At 24.6% G+C, this 23,883-nt stretch overlaps 1 protein-coding gene across 11 annotated transcripts in view; it reads left to right on the forward strand.

The window, feature by feature from the left end:
• The window catches only part of LOC102672637 (alpha-glucosidase-like), a 47,712-nt gene extending 24,948 nt beyond the window's left edge, over positions 1-22,764 (forward strand). For 5 of the 11 annotated variants that reach the window (XM_031514867.1, XM_031514868.1, XM_006625132.2 and 2 more), the window contains exons 2-9: positions 10,819-10,977; positions 11,924-12,258; positions 14,187-14,312; positions 17,388-17,798; positions 20,435-20,690; positions 21,371-21,566; positions 22,070-22,204; positions 22,539-22,747. In XM_031514867.1, coding sequence (XP_031370727.1) covers positions 10,821-10,977; positions 11,924-12,258; positions 14,187-14,312; positions 17,388-17,798; positions 20,435-20,690; positions 21,371-21,566; positions 22,070-22,204; positions 22,539-22,626 — 1,704 coding nt within the window. In that variant the 5' untranslated portion in view covers positions 10,819-10,820 and the 3' untranslated portion in view covers positions 22,627-22,747. 11 annotated transcript variants of the gene reach the window in all.
• The last annotated feature ends 1,119 nt before the right edge of the window (positions 22,765-23,883 follow it).

Here is a 23,883-nt window from a genome sequence, read left to right on the forward strand (position 1 = left end):
ACTTGAACTATACAATAAGATAAAAGAAAAAACTTTTTATCCATTGTGCCGTAATCAATTAATAATTTCATTAGTTTTAAAACTAGGAAAAAATTGTCATACCACAAAATGAGATCACGCTATTACTTTCCGCAATTAGTAAATGAAATTTAAACACTATTTATAAAACGTATAGCAAATTAATAGTTGAAGTTTTTGATATTCAAATGTAGCTCACATGGATTGGATATCTAATTAGTCTAAGTGTTATTTTTTGTATCAAACAGTCCATTATCATTTCGTTTTAAATTAATTATAATTATCCTCGTGAACTCATTTTGTTTCAAATTAGTTTTTTTTATCTTCACTAATCATTTAATAAAATTTGTAAAAATATCTAAAACTTTTAAAAAGAATTAAAAAATCTAAAAGAAACTAGAAATAGATGCACTGTTGCCTGAAAATATTTTAAGTTACTTTCTTTTAAACAAAAAAAGAAAAAAGAAAAGTTGAAACAAAGAAAAAGAAAGTTTGAAACTAATATATTGTGATTTCTATTTCTAGAAAATTAAGAAAATTTTTATTTTAAAGTAATTATATTGTAATTTTTGTTCTATTTATATTTTAACAAATTTAATTTTGTTAGAATATATTACAGACTTCGTTTGTCTTATTTAAAATATTTTATTATATATATATTTAAAATATTTATTTTTATATTTTGATAAAAATTTAGTAAGTAATTAATATAATTTTACATGTTAGAGTTAAAAATATTTCGTTTGAGAGTTCTTCTAAATAGTAATCCCTTTTGAAACGACGTTTAAACTTAAACTAACACCAAAAATCGATAATCTTTAATATGGAATCCTTTCACACTACAAAATTAAAAAAAATGCGGTCACTGATAAGAAATATTTTTAAATCTATTTCTAAATAGACTTGATTTATATTTTATAAAAATATCGATTCAATCCCTTAAGAATCGAATTGTTTCATTTCATAACATAAATTTAACATATAATCTTATTTTAAAAAATTAATATTATTATTTAAAATAGAAAACAATATAAGTTTATAATAAAAAGATTTTTAGATTAGAAAATAAATAATTATTACATAGATACATTGAACATAATGAAAATAAATTAAATATGGATTAAATGATTCTTTTAAATAAATCTATGACATTGAATTTAATAAGTGCATAAATAAGAAGAGATAATATAAAGCGATATAAAAGTTCATTAATTTTAAATGAGAAAATTTTTTATTAAAGTTTCGATTATATAACCAAATCTCAAAGTTAAATATACCAAATCTTTAATTTATATTTAATTTTGATGTTCTTTCCTAGAATTTAAATTTATTTAACTTTGCTTATATTTTTTTCAAAATAATTACATATTTCTATTATACAGATTAATATAATAAATATGTAAATAATATTGAAAGAAAAAACTTAGAAAATTTCAATTTATATTCATTGAAATTTAATATAAGGATCATATACATTACATACATACGAATAAAATGGCTTCCAAACATTCTGTCTACTGAATGTTGACTCTTGAGACGGCCACTTCACCTCCACTTTAAAACTAACCTTCTGCACTCTTCTGGAGACGTTTTTTGCACATAAAAGTACTTCTCTGCATCTTCTATCCAAATCTCTATGAAATTGAAATTGCGAATCGATGTTTACTTTCTTTATCTACCAATGCAATTTCAATTAAAATTTTAAATTTTTGTTACAGCAAATCTCCTATTATAACATTTTCTTCTATCTTCTCTCAATTTTAATTATGAACATGTCCAAAATCAGAATACTGTCAATATGTATATTTCAATATTATCAGTTTTTTTTAATATAAAATTTTATCAAAGTTACAAATTTTAAATATAAAATTATTCAAATTATACATTTTCAGTATAAAATTCAGTATTAAATACGTTATCCGGTACTGTCAATAATGAAACAGATGAAACAAACGCCTTTGAAGTAGAACATATATTTCAAAGGAAAATTGAAATTTCAAGGATACTATTTTAAAGAGATTTTGTTGAAAGCTTCGATTTTAAAAAGTTCCTGGATATTATATAAAAGGAAAGTAATTATAATGAATTTTATTTAGATCGATGGCGTGCATAGAATGAGCTGGTAATGACACGCGCATCGAAAACATTTTGCTCCTTGTATTATGCTAAACAAACCACAAGGCCATTTTCGCCATGTAGCGTTAATTAAACTGATATTACTATTTAACAGACAATTTAAATGAAAATGTGTTTCTGCCTATATGTATCTTATTAATGAATAAAGAAAATCTGATTACATCTGAAAATGTATCAAATAATCAAATAAGCAAATTTTACATAAATATAAGGTGATTGAATTTTCGTTTCATTATTTGTTTGAAACTAGAATTAGAAAATTCTAAAAAATTTGATTAATACTATGATTAAAGATTAATTTTAATTCAATCTTCATATCTTCTTTTATTCAATTTCTTTATTCTCTAATAATAAATCATTATTCGAACGTGGTCATTTATATCTTTCAAATATAATCTTTCAAATATCAACAAATCTTTCAAATATCTTTCAAAAACAAATTAACAAACATCTATCGGATATATTCAATCCATAAATTCATTATTTGTTAGAAAATCCACGAATAACTGAACGAATTTCGAGATATCAATCACACGAAATAAAAAATTTTCATTAAACATCAAGTTTTAAGAAGATATACGAAAATTTCAATTTTCAATCCCAAAGCTTTATCTGTTGATTTAATAGAGAACCGAATTTATATCCTAAGAAAACGTTAAATATTTCTTAAAAACTTTTAAGAATCGTTCTAATATTTTACAGATATACAATTTTTATTGTTCGACAGAGAAAGATTTATAGAATTTTTTCGTTTGAGAGAAAAATAACAAATTAATTATTTGGTAATAAAACGATGTGCTTTTCACATTTTTAATTCGTATATTTAATATTGTAGCTCGTATTTATTATTTTCATATTTATGATTGAAATATGACAAATACAAGATATGTAAAAATAAATGAAAGTAAATGTGAATTATTTTAACTTTATTTAGTTGTTATTGCGACAAAGCAAATAAATGTGAAATAAAAGTGATGTGTTTTATTTGTGATAAAAAATATTCCGTCAAACGTGAGAAAATTAATTTAATAAAAATATTTTTCTTCTATCATTAATAATAAAAAGAAAAAATGAAATTAAAATAACTACGTGGTTTTTAATCAATTATATATTCAAAATAATATAATTACAAGATGTATTTAACATCGGTTAGGAGGAACATCATAAGCGCATTATGGAAAGAATCAAATTCATTTGCATATTTGAATTGAATATCTACGTATAATATTTTCGATAACAAGATTTTCACGGAAAGTTCAGTTTATTTGTTTTCAAAAGCAGAAACATAATGACGATGCAATTTTCGAAGCGAAGTTATAATTAAATTTATTTCGATTCCGTGTGAATTTCGTGCTTCATTGGATGCAAGTCAGTGGTCGTTCAATATTTTGCTGCTTCGAATAAAACTGATTCTAAAACTCAATCAATATAAATTTTAATGAATGTATGGCAATATAAAAGTTCAACACAGAACAACCATGAAAGAACTTGAAATCAAAATTGCTTCTTCGTGACTTTGCATCATTGAAATATTTTGTTAAAATTTGTTAAAATGAATTTTTCTAAATTAAATTTAGATATATTTTCTTCTATTTGAATTATTCTCCGTAAATTTGAATTAAATCATGATGAGTGAACGATCATTGATCCCCTGTTTTACGATCTTATTATCGAATACAAGACTCGATAGAAAATATTGAATATTACCTAGTTTATATCATATTGAATAGAGTACGGTTGACTAAACGAGGTTCCGAAAATTCAAACGAGACCAGGGTACCGTCAAGATGATTGCCTTTTTATCGAATGGCTGTTCACGGAACCATGTCTATCGAAAGTTTCATTTTTACCCGTTACCCATCAACGCGTGCGACGAATGTGAAGGGGTTGAATATAAATGTAATAGAATTCTCATGCATCATTCCATCGAATTTACCTCGCTTTTCTTACGACTCAAAGGATAATTCAACCCCGTGTCATGAAGATAAACTATTCAATGCAAATGGTGTTTGTTTGTACTCTGCGAATGGAAAATTGAAATAATCCTGCAACGCAGTGTTCTCGTGTATATGTAAATGAATTAATTTATAATGTTAATAGAGAATTAATTCAGCGAAATTAAATTTTATGAGAATATTTTATATCATACAAAAGTGTAAATTCAATTATAAACCGGAATAATTAACAGTCGTAATTAACAGATTTTTATAACAAATGTTATAAAAACTATATATATATATATTTAATTTTTAAAATTAGCAATTTTTTTTATTAGATTGGAAGAATTAGAGAAAGATATTATAAAAGATATGAAAGATAATTTTTGATTGAAATAAGTGTAAGTAATTATTAAGACTAAGAAATACTTAATAAATAAATAATATAATAAAGATAAGAAAAATCAATATAAGAAGATAATTAGAATAAATGATACAAAGCAAGTTAAAATAAAAAACCATATGTTGTTGTCAAAACAAGATATATGAATATATACAACGCATATAATGTTTAACTTAAAAAGAAGTTATGGAAGTTAATAAAACAATTATTGATCATATTTTAGTACAAATATTAATTTATGAACTTAAGTAATAATAGATAATTTACAGATGATATGTTATACTTTATTATTCCTTGTCCACACAACTATAGACTACGTTAACTAATAATAGTTGTTCTATATAACTTTCAACTCCATTAATGTAGTTTATTCATGTGGAAACTAATTTTGGAAAATTTTAATACAAAGCTGATTAAAACATATTAGAACAACCAGACAAAATAACTAAATAACTGTATTAATATGGATTCATTTTATAGATGTATCATACATTAATATAAAAAATCGAAATAAAACTTTAAATAAAATAAATTGATTTCATTATCTGTTTTATATTTTTTAAAATTTGATTAAAGAAGATAAAATTACAAAAAGTTAACTATAAAGTTAATTATATATAAATATTAAGATTTGAATATTCTTGAAAATTGAATTGGAAAAATTCTCAAATGAATTGCTTATTGAAATGCTTTTTCCATTAAGCACAGCAAACAAAAAACAAGAAATAATATTTTCTACACGTTTAAAGATAAGCTTTTGATTGAAAAAGCATGAGAAAGGCATGTACAGCTTACATCTGAAATTCAATTTATTCAATTATATTCAGCCATTGGCTGGAATGTTGCGATCAAAGTGTAAATTTGATTAACGATCGTGTAACGTTCATATGATTTATCCACCTTAATGTCGTTATACGCATTGATATTACGGCAAAAGGGATTACGATCCTCATAATAATAATGATAATCATGATGATAATCATTTCACGTATTCTGAAGTTAAATAACAATCATTTTACCAATATCGGATAATGTTTCTATCAATTATTAATGCATGACGAATTATAATATCTGACAATGAACGAATAAATAAATTTATTCGTTAATAAAATGATAATGTGATAAACAATAAATGTGGAATAATTTATTTTATTCTTTCTGGTTCTCTTAATTTGTAAAAAATTTTGGAAAAAATTGAAATGAGAAATCAAATAATATCGATAATGATTTTTCTTCGAAAAATATTTTAATAATAAAAGATTTAAAAATAAAAATTTCAGTAACGTCAAATGATACAATTTCATTTAATTAATTTATATAATTATATTGAAATATAGAATAAGAGAATCAAATCCATTACATAAGAATCTAGAATCATTATCAATTTTCTAGAAAGAATTCTAATTATCTAAATATTGTGTTTATCGATTGTGCTGTGATCGAATAACCAAGATTCACCCTAGTAAACCCTAAACTGGAAATTCGTAAACCGTAACATTCCTTGGACCGGAAAGATCGAGGATTGCAGCTCGCTTATGATGGCCACTTATAGTCCACCCTCTCAAATTCCGTATCGTTCGAGCTTGCGATCCATTGGTTCACCAACTATCTTTTGGGCAAAATATCGCTGGCTTAGATCGTATCGATGGATATAAACCCGTGGCACAGCTCGATAACCAAGATTGAAAACGCCTTTTCCTCTTGCTGACAATATTCGATATGCTGATGGAATGTTCTTGGAGTTTTAAAGTATCACGATATATCTACCGGATAGCAAACATTATTTAACTCGAATTGTACGACAGATTTTTTTATTACATTCCAAAAGAATACGGAAATTGAATGATAATTAAAAAATTTTTTAAATTTGTGATTAAAAATAATTATATTTTTATCGCAATTTTTGAAAAACAAAAATTAGAAATATTTTAAATATTTACACTTTTCAGTGTCTTTCTGTAATTTCTCTCTTTGTTGTTTATTTTTTTGTAATTTATTTGCAAGATAATCACACAAAATATTAATGAATAATCGTATAATAAACTAATATAATAATCGTGATCGTATATTTATTTTTTAAATTAATATTGAATTGTAGAGGAGCATCAAAGAGCTCTCATTTCTATACAATAAAAATAAAGGAATGATTTCGTTGTTCTTTCCTAAAACAAACGTACGCCTTGGTTTGCTCTATTTTCATTTCACTGTTTTCTTTCACATATTCTTGCTTATATTTATTCTTTCGTGTGTAAGATTTTAGCGTTATATAAACCTAAACTTCAACTATGAAAATGCAAAATTATTTACTGCAGAGTCAAAAGAGTAATTACCTATCAATCTAAGGAGATGACATCTACTTCACACTTTGTTAACAAAACACTTGTTTTGTACAACGCTATGGCGCAAAGAAACCTCTCAAAATAACCGACAATAGTTCAGTAATTATGAGATCGTAGAATTTACTTTGATCTATCAGCAAAACTTTATATTCCATTGAAAGTTTATTAATGTAACTGTGAATTTAATCAACTCTATTATATCATAAATATGAAACTTATATAACGATGTGTAGCATGTTATGGAATTCATGATTTGAGAGAAATTTATTCCTCTTAGTGGAAAATACTTCTCATAGTACTAGGATGCAAATCCTAGGATGCGAATTCGGAGATATTAAATTAATAATCTTGAAACTTAAATAATCGAGTTTAATCAAATTTCACATCAAGATGTCAGTCAAATGAGTTGGTACTTCGAAACTTAAATTAAATTGTATTTCTGATGATTGAGTTTGACACGAAATTAGAAGATTCATGATCTACTGAATTACAATCTGTCGAAATTGTTGCAATCTAGTTTTAGTATCTTGTAGTCGTAGAGTTCAATGTCGTATAATCTCGATGTAATTTGGGGCAAGATCTACGTCTCCAATAGTGGAGGTCGAGGTTCTACGTCTTTAGATTTATTTAGGACGGGTTTCTGAACTTCGATATTTTGTGAGATGTTTAAGTTGAGATGTTAAGTTATGAATTCAGAGATCGTAAGATTCATCGATTAATTATAATGAGTCTCATTATAAAAACCGAACTTTCGCGATTTTGTGGGTAATAAAAGTACTCATATTCTTCTTGAATTCTTGGTTCAAAGCAAATTTTAAGATTTTCAAATTATAAATTTTAAAACCTCAGTAAAAATTTTAGTAAAAAAAACTCTATAATAGATTGACGATTTAAAAATCGAGGATTGATTTTCAGATTTCTATAGACATTGAAATAGTGATTCTACAATCTCAAATTGTCTGAGGCATTGTCAAATCATTGTGGCGTATCAACTGTGGTGTATCTTACTGCTTTAGGTAATGCGAGAATGCTCCTTTACCGCTGAACAAACCGAACATTGTCTCGCAATTTCGGTGTCTGAGGATCGAAGATTCAAGCAGTGATGTCGAAAATTAATTAATTTTCTATTATTATTATTTCGTAAACTAATTCATAAATCTTAGGATTTGCATAAAATCGGCAGAAATTTCCAAACTTTTGAAATCTATTAGTTTTCTAAACTTTGCAGAATTTCTAAAATTTAATAAAATCGCTCTGAAACTCTTTGATTCTTTGAAATGTATATATCTTTATCTCTGTCACTCTAAAATATAATCAATTAACATTAATTCAAAAATTATAATATTGAATTACGTGTATCGATCGTACAGAATTATTTAATTTTAAAATGTATTGTATTTTTATCTTCATTGAGAAGAAAATTTAAATTTATTGCAAAACATAAAATAAAAATTAAAATCAAACATTCTGAAATTCAATTCGATATATTCTAATCAATGTCAGATTAAAGATGATACACATATTGACTTATGTTACACAATACAATATGTAACATCACGTAACAATCTTTCTATTAATAATTTTGTTCTTCAAAAATCGATCTATTATTTCTATAGAGGATTTTTACTCGAAATTTGCTCATTGTTCATTTTGAATAATGAGCAATAATTGAACATTGAGCAAAAATATCTTTCGGCTTAAGAGGATCTTGAGATAATGTAATGAATTTCGAATAATTCTAAGTCTGCATAGTTTGATTAAATAGCTAAGATAAATAAATTATAACACCCTGATAGATGTTACTTTTCACTAATACAAAGAATCGATATATATGTAGGCCAACAACGATTATGATTTGTTTCTTTATTATCATTAAATTGAGATGATGATGACGCTATTGTCGTCGAATTACAAATTATATTACGCAGTTCTTGTTAGATGATTCAGAAGGTGAATCGCAAGATAGATGATATGAAATTAAGATTTCTGAGAAAAAGCAAGATGGACAAATGATAGAATGTTTAATTTGAAAAGAAATTTAAATAAAATTGTTACGGTAAAAAATTCTTTATAACGTGAGTGTTACATTTCATGTTATTCGAAATCAAATATTTAAATTTCATGTTAAATAAATTTTGTTTGATGTAATAATTTTATTTTTATAGTTTAATGACAAAGAGAAATGTTTGGGTATAAGAAAAATGATGGTCTTAAAGGAAAATGTTATATGTGATAAAGTTTTTAATGTAAAGAATTGTGAATAAATTTTTAACACTTTAAACTTTTTCGTTCTAATGGAAATATCAATATTATTTCAGATATTAAATCAGAATCCTATGTATTCATAAGAATAAAAAATTTAAAAATTCATAAGAAAACTTGCAGGTAAATACAAGTTTTATATATCATTTTTTATAATTATTTTGATTTTGGAATTTATTTATATTATTAGATTGTAATGCGAAATATTTGTAGAATTAAATAGGATAAATATATATGCACATTTAATTTCCACAATATCAAATTACATGAATATTTGCATACAAAATACGAAAATTAAAACATTATTCATAAAAGTAATTTTTCATGGATTAGAAGTGATACAAAATTTTAATCAAAATTTTATAATCTTGACACCATTCTGATTGATATTGAAACGATTTTAAATTGTTTTAATAAAATTTTGAAACTAACTTCGAGGAGCAGTATTTATAAATTATGCTAAATTAATAAATATAAAACAAACTTTAATATTTCTTTATATTGATAAATATCCTTGAAAATTCTTTTATATTTCTTTTTTAAGATTGTATACTTTCGATCGATAATTTTTACGTGAAAGCTTGAAAAAACGAAATATGTAACAGTGTAGAATAAAGCCGATAGTTTACGTGAAGTACAAAATTTCATAACCGAAGAATGGGAAGTTCTCCTTTTATTAAGAAAAACTTCATTACCGCACGTTAATAAAATAGAAATAAAGTGAAATCCAACGAGGAAAAGTCGAATAAATTTTTAACGTGTTAAACGATAATGAAACATGATAATATATTATTTTTCAATGAAATATCCATTATAATCGGAAGGACAGAGGATAATATAAAACATATATCCAAGAGATTAAATTTTTAAAACTTTTTAATAAATGTGTAACAAAGTGTCATTATTTAATTAATGCATGATTTTTTTTGTTTTTATGGAATAAAATTAAATGCTCTGAAAACAAAAAAAAAAGATGTTATATGTATTATAATATTTTATATGTATTATATGTATTATAATATTTTTAAAACATTATTCATAAAAGTATTGCAAAGGGTGAAGAAAACATTTGTTGCAACAATTGTCTCGAAATTTAAATCATATTATTCTTCATAAAATAATATCAATATTACATCGATCAATTTCAATTAATCCAAAGAGAAAAATCACAATTTTAAATTTTAAAACATTTTAATGAAGAAGAAAGGATTTTTCATCTTTGGAAATCAAATGAAAGATATTTTGATAAAATTTAATACGATTGTTCAATGAACACGTGATTGCTACGGAAATTGTAGACAGTGGTCCATTACGTAACGCGTGCTATAAAAGGGAAGATGTCATTAGATTTCAACGCAGTCTATGTTACCAAGTTGACGAGACACTTCAAATAAATATAATTACAATTAATTCCAATCGTGTTAAAATAATCGTGTGATATTAAATTATTATCAAATTATAATTCCTAGAAAATATAAGAAACAATATGAATTAGTATTATATGTATCAATTCTTTTTTCAATGTTTAATTAAAACGAAATAACGCGACTTGTTCTATTTAAAGTTCACTGTATTTTCTATCGCTTAAATAACGAAAGGTAGATGTTGAATTGCGAATATCGAACTATGTGGTCATCGTGCGCAGAATGTGTCGAATCCAAAATTATCAGAGATTAATCAGAGAACTAATTTCATATTCACCGATGTGTTTTGTGTTAAATAGGCATGAGGGCGGTAATCGTATTTTGCCTTATGGCATTGTCTATTGTGGACGCAGCATGGAAGCCGCTCCCTGAAAACTTGAAGGAGGACTTGGTCGTGTATCAGGTCTACCCGAGGAGCTTCAAGGATAGCAATGGAGATGGTATTGGTGATATCGAAGGTTCGTCTTCCTTTTTATGATTTTTAATAATTTTTAATAATTTTTAGTTATTTTTAAAATTATTAATTTATAACTTGTATTTTATAATTTTAAAAATAACATTATTTCATTATATCAAATAATTAAAATTCAAATTTTTTTGGAAATATATTTTCTATTTATTTTAACACTTTAAACGTTAAATGTTATATCATGATCAAATTCATTATAACAAATAATAATATTTATATAGTAGATATATAAAATACCATAAAGGATATGCAGAATAAATTTCTTTCCATTTTTTCTTTCTTCGTAATCATAACAAAGAATCGCCAGAAAATATAGCCGTAACGGATAATTAATCATGAAACGTTTGGTCAGGAATCACGCAGGTTAGTCATGGTTAGTAAACACCGGCATAATTGCTTTTCCTTTTCGCCTCATCTTTCGATCTGTTTACCCCATTATGTAACAACAGGTATACAGGTAAACGTGGCACAGATATAATTAACAGGGAGACCTAACCGCGTACCCTTGTTAATCGGGGAGAAAGGGAAAGTGCGAGAACCGCAGAAAGGGATGTGAAACACCCGAGGGAACAAGTTAATGTCGCTTAAACACGAGAAAATAAATTTTAATGAAAATTTCTCGTTCGTTTTTTTCTCAACGCTTTGGCGCGGCTTGTTCCGGAAGAGACTTTCAGCATTTCTGCGATGCTCGTTACGAAATTTGCGCTGTTATGAGTTAATGATACAAGTGATGTCATTGAAAAATAACTTTAAAGTGTTAGATATTTTTATTTCTTTTTTTTTTTATTTTTCAAACGAAATCGGAATGTTTCTTGGATTTTGTTCTTATTCGAATACTTTGGGTATAAACTAAAAATTTAATATTTCTTCGAGAAAAAGAAAATTCATTTTTTGAAAGAAAGATCAACCAATAATATTTCATCTTTGTTTTTCAGGTATTAAACAAAAATTGGATCATTTTCTCGAAATGGGCGTCGACATGTTTTGGTTATCTCCTATTTATCCAAGTCCTATGGTCGATTTTGGTTACGATATTTCGAATTACACCGACGTTCATCCCATATTTGGCACAATATCAGACTTAGATAACCTAGTTAATGCTGCACATGAGAAAGGACTGAAGATAATCTTGGATTTCGTTCCGAATCATACATCTGATCAACACGAATGGTTCCAGTTGAGTTTGAAAAACATTGAACCTTATAACAACTATTACATTTGGCATCCAGGAAAAATTGTAAATGGTAAACGTGTTCCACCAACTAATTGGGTAAGCATTGTTTAAATTGTTTGAAAAATTCTTTGACATTTAAGGGTATTATTGAAGACAAAGAGATATTGAAGGAAATAAGGAAGCAAACACTATAGTATAACAGTGCTATTAATGAATAATTGAAAATTGATATAAGAAAGATTATGTATACATATTGTATAAAAATTTTAATTTTAAAAAAGTAACTTTTAATTACCAAAATGTTATTCAGTAGCAAAATTCATTAATTCTTAGAAGCTATTATCAAAGAAAATGAAATTTAAAGATTACTTGGAATGAAAATTCACTTATAATGGCCTTTAAAATTTATTTTTTTTATATTTTTTATATTTTTTATATTATATTTTTATATTATAGTATATTTCGATATTAATATTTTAATAATTTTGTTAATAAAGTATTTTTAAAGAAAGACATGAGATTTATATTAAAAGAAAAGACAAAATTGTTTTGTGTTAGATAAAATAATAACATGATCTATTAAAATATAAACACATCGTTCAATTCATAATTTACACGATATTTAAATCAATTTAATTTACCAAAAAATTAATCTGTCAATATTTATTCCACGTTTCGACAAATCTTATTTGCATGCTCGCAGATAATATCATCTGTTATTGTTTTAATAGAAAAATTGTGGGCCGAATTTTTGTTCATCCTATTAGTCGATGAAATTTAAATTTTTCGCACGAAATAATTGTCGACGTATCCGTTATTTTCAAATAAAATCATCATTAAAAAATTTATTCATAAATCTTTAAATAAATCTTTAAAAAATAATAAAATCTAAAAAATAAATCTATTATATGGTAAATTAATCTTAAAAGAACAAATAATTTCAAAGTTTATTTAATATCAGACTTTAAAAAAATTTGCAATCGCAGTGAAAAAGATGATAATTGCTAAAAATTAATTCTCGGTTAAATATCTGGAAGATTTCTGGAATAAAAGAATTTGAAGTATACTTGATAAAATAACATTAAACTTATAGATTGATCTTGGATTTTTCAACAAGAATGCAAGATAAGAGACGAAAGAGATATAGAACGATATAGAGATAAAAAAAAATTAAATTTTATAATTTCGAAGATTAAAAAATATAATTTAAAAGACTTTTAAGATTATAAATCATCGAAACTTTAATCATTCTAACTATTTTTAATATATAGGCTGTTAATAAACATGTGGGATACTTTTGGAGGGTGGATAATTTTATAAATTCATGACAAAATATTTATACTTTCACATTATTTTATATATGTTCATATTTTATTTAATCTAAAATTTCAAAACACTGATATCAAATATTATATTTTTTTCTTTCCTATTTAATAATCTTTTCTATTTAATAAGAAAGAGATTGAATTATACATAAAAACGTTGAAGATTTATTTAAAAAGAAAAATGAAAATAAAAATAATCAAATATCATTACTTTGAAATCACGTTATACATGACAAATAGTGATTTATTTGCTAATAAAAAAAAATAATAATCATGTTAGATAAATCCATTCTTTATATTTTTAATATTTTGCATCAAGTTTCTAATTGTTATAATTGCTTTCAAGTAGAAGTTATATAAGTCGAAATATTGAATGACATTTATGGAATTCAATTTCAAATATTTTTCATAATTCAATTTTTATTTTTGTGATTCGAGTATTTCATCAAAAGTTTGGAATTTTTATCTAAAAAAACATATTCATGTTTTGAAAAATATTTTACTATATTAAAAGCCATAAAACTCGCATTGTTATTCGAGATTTGATATTACTTCGTATATTTAATTTAATTTAATTAAAAAATTTTCAAAGCTTTATATTTATATAACGTCGAAATAATCTCTTGTAATATTTTTTTTATCTCATTTTTGTATGATTTTTGTATATTTTTATCTCATTTCGTATGCTTGTGTGTACAGGTAGGCGTATTTGGTGGATCAGCTTGGTCGTGGCGGGAAGAACGACAGGCATATTATCTGCATCAATTTGCACCAGAACAACCAGATCTAAATTACTATAATCCAGTTGTACTGGATAATATGCAAGTGAGTACACCAAATTATTTAATTATTGTATTTAAGATTAGAGAAAATCAAATTCAATTTTTTATGAAATATTCTTTCATATACTACATTACATATATTAAATTTATTGAAACTCCACAGTTCAAATTTTAGTTTATGAGATTCAATCAAAAAATATGTAATGTTTAAACAGTTTCATTAAGTGGAATTCGTTCAAATATATCTGAAATATTGTATGTATCATATAATCTAAACTTAGGTTCTTTGAGCTAATATTGGAGAAATTTCACGAGTCATAAATTATATGTAGATACTGTAATAAATTCTGTTTTATAGCAGTAATAAGTTTGGTAATAAAACAAATGGAAATAAATTAGAAGTTACAAATAAACAATGCTAATAATAATTTCACAAGTCATAAGTTATAAGTAAATGCTCTTAAATTTTGTTTTATAATAGTAATAAATAAAGCAAATAAAATTTAAAAAATAAATCAATTGATTATCTTATTTAATGTAAATCTATGAGAATTTCGTTATACATAAATTATCCATCGTATGAATCGATCTATTGATTTCATAAAAAAATATTTTTCATATTGATATCACATCTTTTATCTAACAATGAAATCCCATTTTCGGTTCAAGGTCGAGAATTCTTGACGAAATTAGGCAAACAAAGACACGTTGAATCACATCGATCAAAAGTTATGTGGAACAAGACAGCTTGTATACATAACTTCGTTTAAATCTGTGTTCAAATCTGATTAAATTTCCTAGATCAGATGAAAACCACGTTATCTACCGATCCTCTTATCTATGTAATTTTTATAGATTTAATTGTAAGAGATAGTAATCATATTGATATCGATATTTTTTTATCTATTATATCAATACTTACATCATTATTAATCAATCTCTAAAAGAAATCATTATTCTATATGAATTCCTTTATTGTTTTTATTTTTTAAAATGTCACTGGAACAATTGTAGAATTCTTCACTAGATTCCTTTTTTACATATATTTTTTTCCTTTCCTGAAAAAAAATATATGTAATTCTAATATCTTTAATCTTAATTTTTAATTTCTAGATTGTTGATTAAAGAAATATAATAAAAATTGTTAAATAGCAATGTGTCTTAATAAATATCATTATTAATTTTGTTATTATATTTGCATATTTTTAGTATTCAATATGTAAAAAGTAAAATAAAAAAATAAAAAAGAAATATTTATAACAATTTCAATTAATAATACTAGTGAATTGACAAGAAACAGTAATTGAATATAATTGTAAATTATAGACTTCTCTGTTATAATCTTAGATCAAATAGGATAATCAGATACAATTTGTGAAATTCACTTATAAAGTATCGTTGATATTGCCAAAGTTATTATTGGTATACAAAGAAATTGATTGGAATTGGTAATTTATAAAATTTCATTAATAATATTTATTCAGTTTTATAAAAGGATATTAAAAAAAAAGATGGTTCAGAAAAACTTTCTTGTAAAAATAAATAAATTTCGTGTTATTTTTAAAGAAAACAGCAGAAGCAATTTGTCCGTGTGTTTACAAATAATTATATCTTCTCTATTTAAACTGATATCAGATTTCTTTTTTTATCATATATCATCCTTATGTTCAAAAGGATTATAACACAGATATTACGCAGAATTGTTATCATCTGGAAATAAATCCTATTACACAATGAAAATGAATTTTCTCCATTATTTTCGAATAATGTTTTCTATATTATAAAAAATTATAAAAATATAACAATATAGAAATATCAAATTATACAAATATAACAATATAGAAATATCAAATTATAGAAATATAACATAAATTTCTTTCAAAAGAGACAAAAAAATATCATATTTCAAGATTTTTTTTCCTTTTTTTTTCATCTATTTTTTTTTCTTTTTTTAATGTTCAATAAGTTCAACTAAGAGTGATTAATAGCAGCCAACGTCGTTATTAACCTGAGATCTAATTATTAGCTTCGTAATAAATCAATGAATAAACAGCCATTAGCTTCAGTTTCTTTCTTTTTTCTTTTTTTTTTCTTTTTTTTTTCTTTTTCTTTTTTTTTCTTTTTTACGAAACGATGTCAATGTTGTGATCATTTTCTTCGAGATTGCTGATTTTATAAATTGATCACATGTTATGATACAAATAATGAGAATTAAGTGCACTCGTTATTTTAGCGAACTACATGGCGAACATGACTTTGATTCATTTCTCCGTTTTTATTGATTTTCTCAAGAATGCAAGTACGTTATTTGTGTTATAGAATTATTGACGTAAAAATATGGAAAATTATTTTACTGTATCAGATCAGAAAAAATAAAATAATGAACTTTTACTACATATATGTGTATATATATATGTAGTTACTTCTGATCATATTTAAATATTAAAATATTTTTAAAATTAGAGTACAGCAAAAAAAATTTAATTAATAAAGATACATAAAAATTTTCATTGTAATCATTGATATTTATTGATATTTATTGATAGAAAATCATTCTTTGATCATGATACAAATTCATTCATCATCTAATTTATTAGAAATTATTAGAATTTTCAATTCATTGTGCTGAGAATATATTTTACTTTTATTTTTACTTTCTTTTCATCTTCTCTTGTAGCATAATATTCTCTTGTGTAAGAGAATCGTTTCACTAAAATGAACTATATAGTTTTCGAGTCTTTAATTTTCGTCGGTAACTTTCGACTTTCTTTCATTGAAACTGGAAATTATCAGAAACAAGATCAGTAATATTAATGTAATATCATTACGCAATTTCATTGCGATCCATATATTCTATTTTATATATTTTTCCACATATTATTTATTATGAATTACTATTAAATGATAATAATAATTCAAAAATGTGAAAAATGTTTTAAATTTTGTCATATAATTAATAAATAATTTATATTATGATATAATGAAAATTAAATTTTCATTTATATTATTAGTAATTTGAATAAAATAATAAGGTTTCAATGATTGATTCAGATTACACTGCTAACAATTGTGCGTTTAAAAATACATTTAATAAATATCTTGTCTTAATGTGTTACAGAACGTTCTCAGATTTTGGCTGAGGAGAGGACTTGATGGTTTCAGAGTAGATGCTCTGCCTTACATTTGCGAAGACATGCGATTCTTAGACGAACCCCTATCAGGTGAAACAAATGATCCCAATAAAACCGAGTACACTCTCAAGATCTACACTCACGATATCCCAGAAACCTACAACGTAGTTCGCAAATTCAGAGATGTGTTAGACGAATTCCCGCAACCAAAACACATGCTTATCGAGGCATACACGAATTTATCGATGACGATGAAATATTACGATTACGGAGCAGATTTTCCCTTCAATTTTGCATTCATCAAGAATGTCTCTAAGAATTCAAATTCATCAGACTTCAAGAAATTGGTCGATAATTGGATGACGTACATGCCAGCAAATGGTATTCCTAACTGGGTGGTGAGTAATAATTAATATTTTATAAAAAATTAAGTAACGTTTTGAAAATCTTATGATTTATGACAAATCACTTTTTGATATTAACGTTATTGCATTAGAATCTCAAGATGGATTACTTCAAGTAAGATTATTAGAATTGAATTTTTGTAAAATTTGACGTTTCTAATTTTTTTATTATCTAAATATTTTTCATCAACATTTAATTGAAATTTAAACAATTTAGTTTAAAAGAAATTTTATCAAAATTATAAAATATTTAATTAATTGAACAGTTATATATTATTTTGCTTGGAATTTTAAAAATTATGAGTATTAAAAAAATTTAGAATAGAAATTAAAAAGTAGAATGATAAAAATGATAGAAAACAAAAAGAATAATTATTTTAAAAAAAAAGAAAAAGAGAAGTAAAAGAAAAGAATCTAGAGTAGGTCGTAGAATTGCTCTTCATATCACTCTGAGAGATTAGAGAATCTCAAAAGCTTTGAATATAGGATCGTGTTTCGATCCACTTCAATCTTGAACCTATTCAAGGTTCAAAGACTATGTCAAGTACTATGCTATCTGAATTTTATGATTTGATGGATGATTTGACAAGAGTGCAAGACCTTGTTTATTTGCAATTTTGAATATTGATATATTTTATTCATATATTTATTGAATTATATCCATAAATAGTGTATTTTTGTGAACAGAAGAATGAAATGTACTAGTGTTTAAAATTTCAAGTATTCAATTCAATGAAAAAGTATTTGCAAAAGAGATTCTATGATTCTGTGAAATAAATTTATTAAATTTTTCATATTTAAAAAGGAGGAAATAATAAGTACTTTGGAATCACAATTTTCGAAATCCATTAATATGAATTTGTTTAATGGATTTGTTTGTATTTTTCCTGTGATTGAAGACAATTTCTATAATTATAGACTTGAAATTTTGGAGATAATAAATATTCGAGATAAAAATAAATGTAATTAATGGTAAAAATTTACACTAACAAGAATTTCATCAAACATTTGAAATGAAGAGTATCATTTATCAAAATCCAAGTAGAAATAAATGTTTTTAGATTATTTTAATTATTTTAATTTAGATTATTTTTTTGCATTCATATTATAAAATTAGTGAAAATATTGCAAAAGCATAATAAATAATAAATAATCTAATTATTTAATATTATTACAAATTGAATTATTTCTTATTTCATATGAATAATTTTCATAAAAATTTAAAATATTTTATATGCTTTTACATGCTTAGAGAAATTTTATGAACATATATATGAGCATATGAAAACAAGATTTCATATATGTGAAATTTCTTTGCTCGCAAACGTAGATCTCGGTTCCTCGGTCCCACGTTTAAAACTCTTGAAACTTTCTTCGACTAAATCGATTCACTATCCAGCATCTGCGGACGCATTTACTTGTTCGAAAGTTGAACGATGGGTAGGTCGAAGGAAAATCGAATTATCCTAGAAGCAAACGATACGAGAGTGGTCGAACTTGTTCGATTGGAAAAACGATCGATGGACCTAACTGTTTCGAATTCGAGGCTCTGCCTTTGGACGTCGAGGATGGCCACGCGTGAACGAGCTTAAAAAATATCCACGAAATAGCTGAAAAGGGTCGAAACGAACCTCTTTCCACTCACGTTCTTCGAATTCCGTGTGTGCATCGAGGTTCATCGAGCTCGTGTGCGCATTGAGCGTTCGATCGTGAAATTTCAAGCCAGAAAACCGATATTTCAGTGTCGAAGAGTACTAGTAAAAAAAACATTTGTTAGAAAAAAGGAGAAGAATCGAGAAAAAATACATAAAATATTCGAATAATTTGATGAAAATTAATATAATTCCAAATTAAATAATTAAAATATCCTATTAAATTTTGTATCTATTGAATTGTAAAAGAATTTCCATAATATTTATAGAACTGAAACTTAGATAATAATAGGAAAAAGGAAGAAAAGTATTTACATTGACATAATATAATAATAAATTAATATTTTAGAGATAGAAAATTTCCATATAAATAATAGTTTACAGAAACCAGTAATGATAATTCAATATTCTTATAGTTATATAAAATTCAATAAGAATAAATTTCTATAGATATTAAAAGTTTCACCCCTTTTTTTCAAATAATAAAAACATTAAGCTATCAGTTAAATTAAGAAATAAATTTTTTTATTTCAAATTAATATATTAATATTATGAAGGATGTGTCATGATACATTGACGCAATTAATGAATTATTCATAAAAATATGCAAATATTGTTTAATAATTTATAACACAAACTTTTACGTAGAAATTTTCATTGTATAATAATATTCTATATATCTTTAATATATATATTCAAAAATCTTTCCTATTCCTATTTTTCACTTGTCACAAATCATCCTATACATATTCCATAACGCATAATATAAATTCCATTTGTTAAAAAATTCCTATGAAATGTTTCACAAAAATATATTTATTTAATTATCATTACAAAACCAATGAAATGGATCTAGAACTTTCCATACAATATTACAGTCTTCTATAATCGCATGTTAATATATTTAAACGAAAATACGCGCATCATACACGTAACAATGACAAAAAGCGCTGAACGTTTTTAAAATTCTATCCGCAGCCCGGAAATCACGATCAATTGAGATTGGTGTCGAGATTTGGAGAGGAGAAGGCCCGTATGATCACCACGATGTCGCTTTTGCTGCCAGGTGTTGCCGTGAATTACTACGGTGATGAAATTGGTATGTCGGATACTTATATCTCGTGGGAGGATACGCAGGATCCACAGGGATGCGGCGCCGGTAAAGAAAATTATCAAGAGATGTCGAGAGATCCCGCGAGAACGCCATTCCAATGGGACGACTCAGTTTCTGCTGGTAAGTTCCTAATTTTACATCCGATGTGATATTTTTATTCAATCGTAAAGGCGATTTTAAACGAATCTTAATTTTTGTGAGGATATGAATAAAATTTTGCAGCAAGCAAAAATATTCAAAGTATAATTTTTATAGCAGAGAAATTATGCAAATTGTATGAAATGATTTTATATAGAGATCATCTTAAGAATCGAAAAATTTTGTACATAGTACTAAATATTATTAAGTAGATTAATCATTTATGGAATTTTTAAATTTAAAAATCTATAGTTATGAATATAATAAAATTAATTGCTATAATATCGAATATTTCAAAGACTGATTATTATTAAGACTGCATGATTTTAAATACACGAATAATGCAATTGATTAATATTGATGGTAATAATGCTAATATTTATTGTTTTCTCCATAAAAAGGAAAAATAATGAGAATGTACGTTTGTTTTCGTATCGATTATTTTATTTTGAACAAAAATCATATTTATCAAATATCATTGATGTCTTTCTGATATTATTTATGTTTTCTTAATATGATATCATTCCTTTATCGAAAATATGTTATTATTATAACTGATTCTAAAACATTGAAAATATTTTCTAACAATAATTATAGCATATTCCTACAACGAAAAGCATAAACCTTTAATGAATTCAGTAAGGAACAATTTCGATTCGCAGGATTTTCCTCAAGCTCTAATACTTGGCTTCGTGTCAACGAAAATTACAAGACTGTCAATCTAGCTGCTGAAAAGAAGGACAAAAACTCGTTCTTCAATATGTTCAAGAAATTCGCGTCGTTGAAAAAATCGCCATACTTTAAAGAGGCCAATTTAAATACAAGGATGCTGAACGACAATGTTTTCGCGTTCTCTAGGTAAGATAGTATGCGTGTAAATTGGGAAACGTTGTCTATGATCGATCAATTTGTCGATTAAACGATTGATCGATAAAATATTTTACCATTCACACAGGTATTTTTCTTATTCAAAATATCTAATCTAAATTTAATTATTAAGTTGAAATTCACTCATACATACAATTTAAAAAATTATTTAGATTGTCAATATATAGTGATCAAATTTTTTATAACAAAGAAGAACAAAGGTAAGTTAACATACGTGTAAGGAAGAGTTAATATTTATATTGAAAAAGAAAATACAAGTAAAAGACTAACTAATTGATTATCAAAAAATATATTATCGCAATGATTTCCTGTTATTATTCATCTACATACATTATAGTTTTGAACATGTGAATATGCAATATAATCGATTACAGTAAAATCATCGAAACTTACAATACGATTGATCGTGATACTATCGTTTCCTCTATTTTTCAATGAAAAGTTATGTACACGATATATCGTAATTTCTTCAGGGAAACCGAACACAATGGATCTATTTATGTAATAATGAACTTCTCGAACGAGGAACAAATCGTGGACTTGGAAGCGTTTAATAACGTGCCGAAAAAATTGAATATGTTTTATAACAATTTTAACTCTGATGTACAGTAAGTATACATTTTTTTTACTATCTTTTTAGAGCAACTGTATCGTAATATCGATCAATATATTCGTGCATTATAAATTTCTTTTGTATTTTTACAAATTTGTAAGTAATACATTCTTAAATAATTTTTTTTATATATATATTACGATGTCAAAATATTAATCAGAGTAATTCTTTGTTTATTTCTTGCGAATTTTTAAATATAATATTTAATTTCAAGATTGGTTAAGTTTGGAAAAGAATTTTGTTTTAGAAGTACGCTTATAGAACGTCTATTAAAAATAGACATAATTGAATTAATTTTTTATAAATTTATTTTTATTCATTTTAAACAGGTCCATCTCCAACAACGAGCAAATAAAAGTTCCTGCTTTAGGATTTTTAGTCTTAATCTCTCAAGATGCTAAATTTGGAAACTTTTAATTTTTTCCTGAATATGACTATTCTTTGAAGCGACGAAAAGAAACATATATCGTTAAAATGTCTCTCTATATTATTATATATATATGTATTAGCTAATAAATTTCAAATATTTTGAAATGTATAAAAAATTTATAATTTTTTATTATATTTATAATCCTCTTTACATATTTGTTTATTGCTTTTTATTAGATTTTCTTCGTGTTTAAAACTCCTTATACATAGAATATTTTTTATATATTTAATATATTATTAAAATCAGGATTTGATGAAATAGTTCTAATAAAATTTTATTTTTTTCAGGAATAAAATTAATTAATTTATTATTTCTCTCTTCGAATATTTAATTTATGAATCATGTATTTCTTTAAATATTTGATAAAGTAATAGATAATAAAATAAAAAATAAATAAATTTCATTATACACGTGATTTATAAAAGTATTCAGATATCAATGATATATATGGATTTTTTCATATACTAAAATAATCTACATACTTTACACTTACTTTTACTTCAATTATCCATCACGAAGCCACAACTTAATTGTAATGGAACTTTCATCCCAACTTTTATCCAAATTAATGGAATTAAGAAAGATATGTTCGATGGAATAAAGTAATTTTTATAGAGGATGATTTATTCCCCTTACGACAATTATTTTATATTATAGCAAGATCGAAATATTGTAACGATACAATAAAATATAATAGAAATTCAACATTTTTTAATCGTTTATCCTATATTATTTTTAACAATATCGAATATTAAATGTAGCCTTTTAAATATTAGAAAATAATGGAACATTCCAATAATAAATTTGAATACAATAATGCAATATTCGAATAATAATAAATGAAACATTTGCATAATAAAACTTTGAATATATATAATAAAAAGCTAACAATGAAATATTATTTTTCATTGAAATAATAGAAAATTTAATGTAATAATAAGATATCGAATAATAAAATACAAATGTTTAATCAATAAAATTATTGAAGAATAAAATTATTAAATAATAGAATATGGATAATAGAATATTTGGATAATAGAATATTTAAATATTAATGAAGCATGAATGATATTCATTAGAAACTTTAAATATTATAATTTACATCATGCCATACATGTTAAAATTCTTCAAATTATAAAATGGATAAACTATGGAATACTGAAATACTAAAATTTTTCTATAACAGATTTGAATACCGTATCACGAAACCAATCAAAAATCAATTCTACGCAAAAATTTCGAAA

Source organism: Apis dorsata, unplaced genomic scaffold (genome assembly GCF_000469605.1).
Source record: "Apis dorsata unplaced genomic scaffold, Apis dorsata 1.3 scaffold_1283, whole genome shotgun sequence".
NCBI classification, from domain to species: domain Eukaryota; kingdom Metazoa; phylum Arthropoda; class Insecta; order Hymenoptera; family Apidae; genus Apis; species Apis dorsata.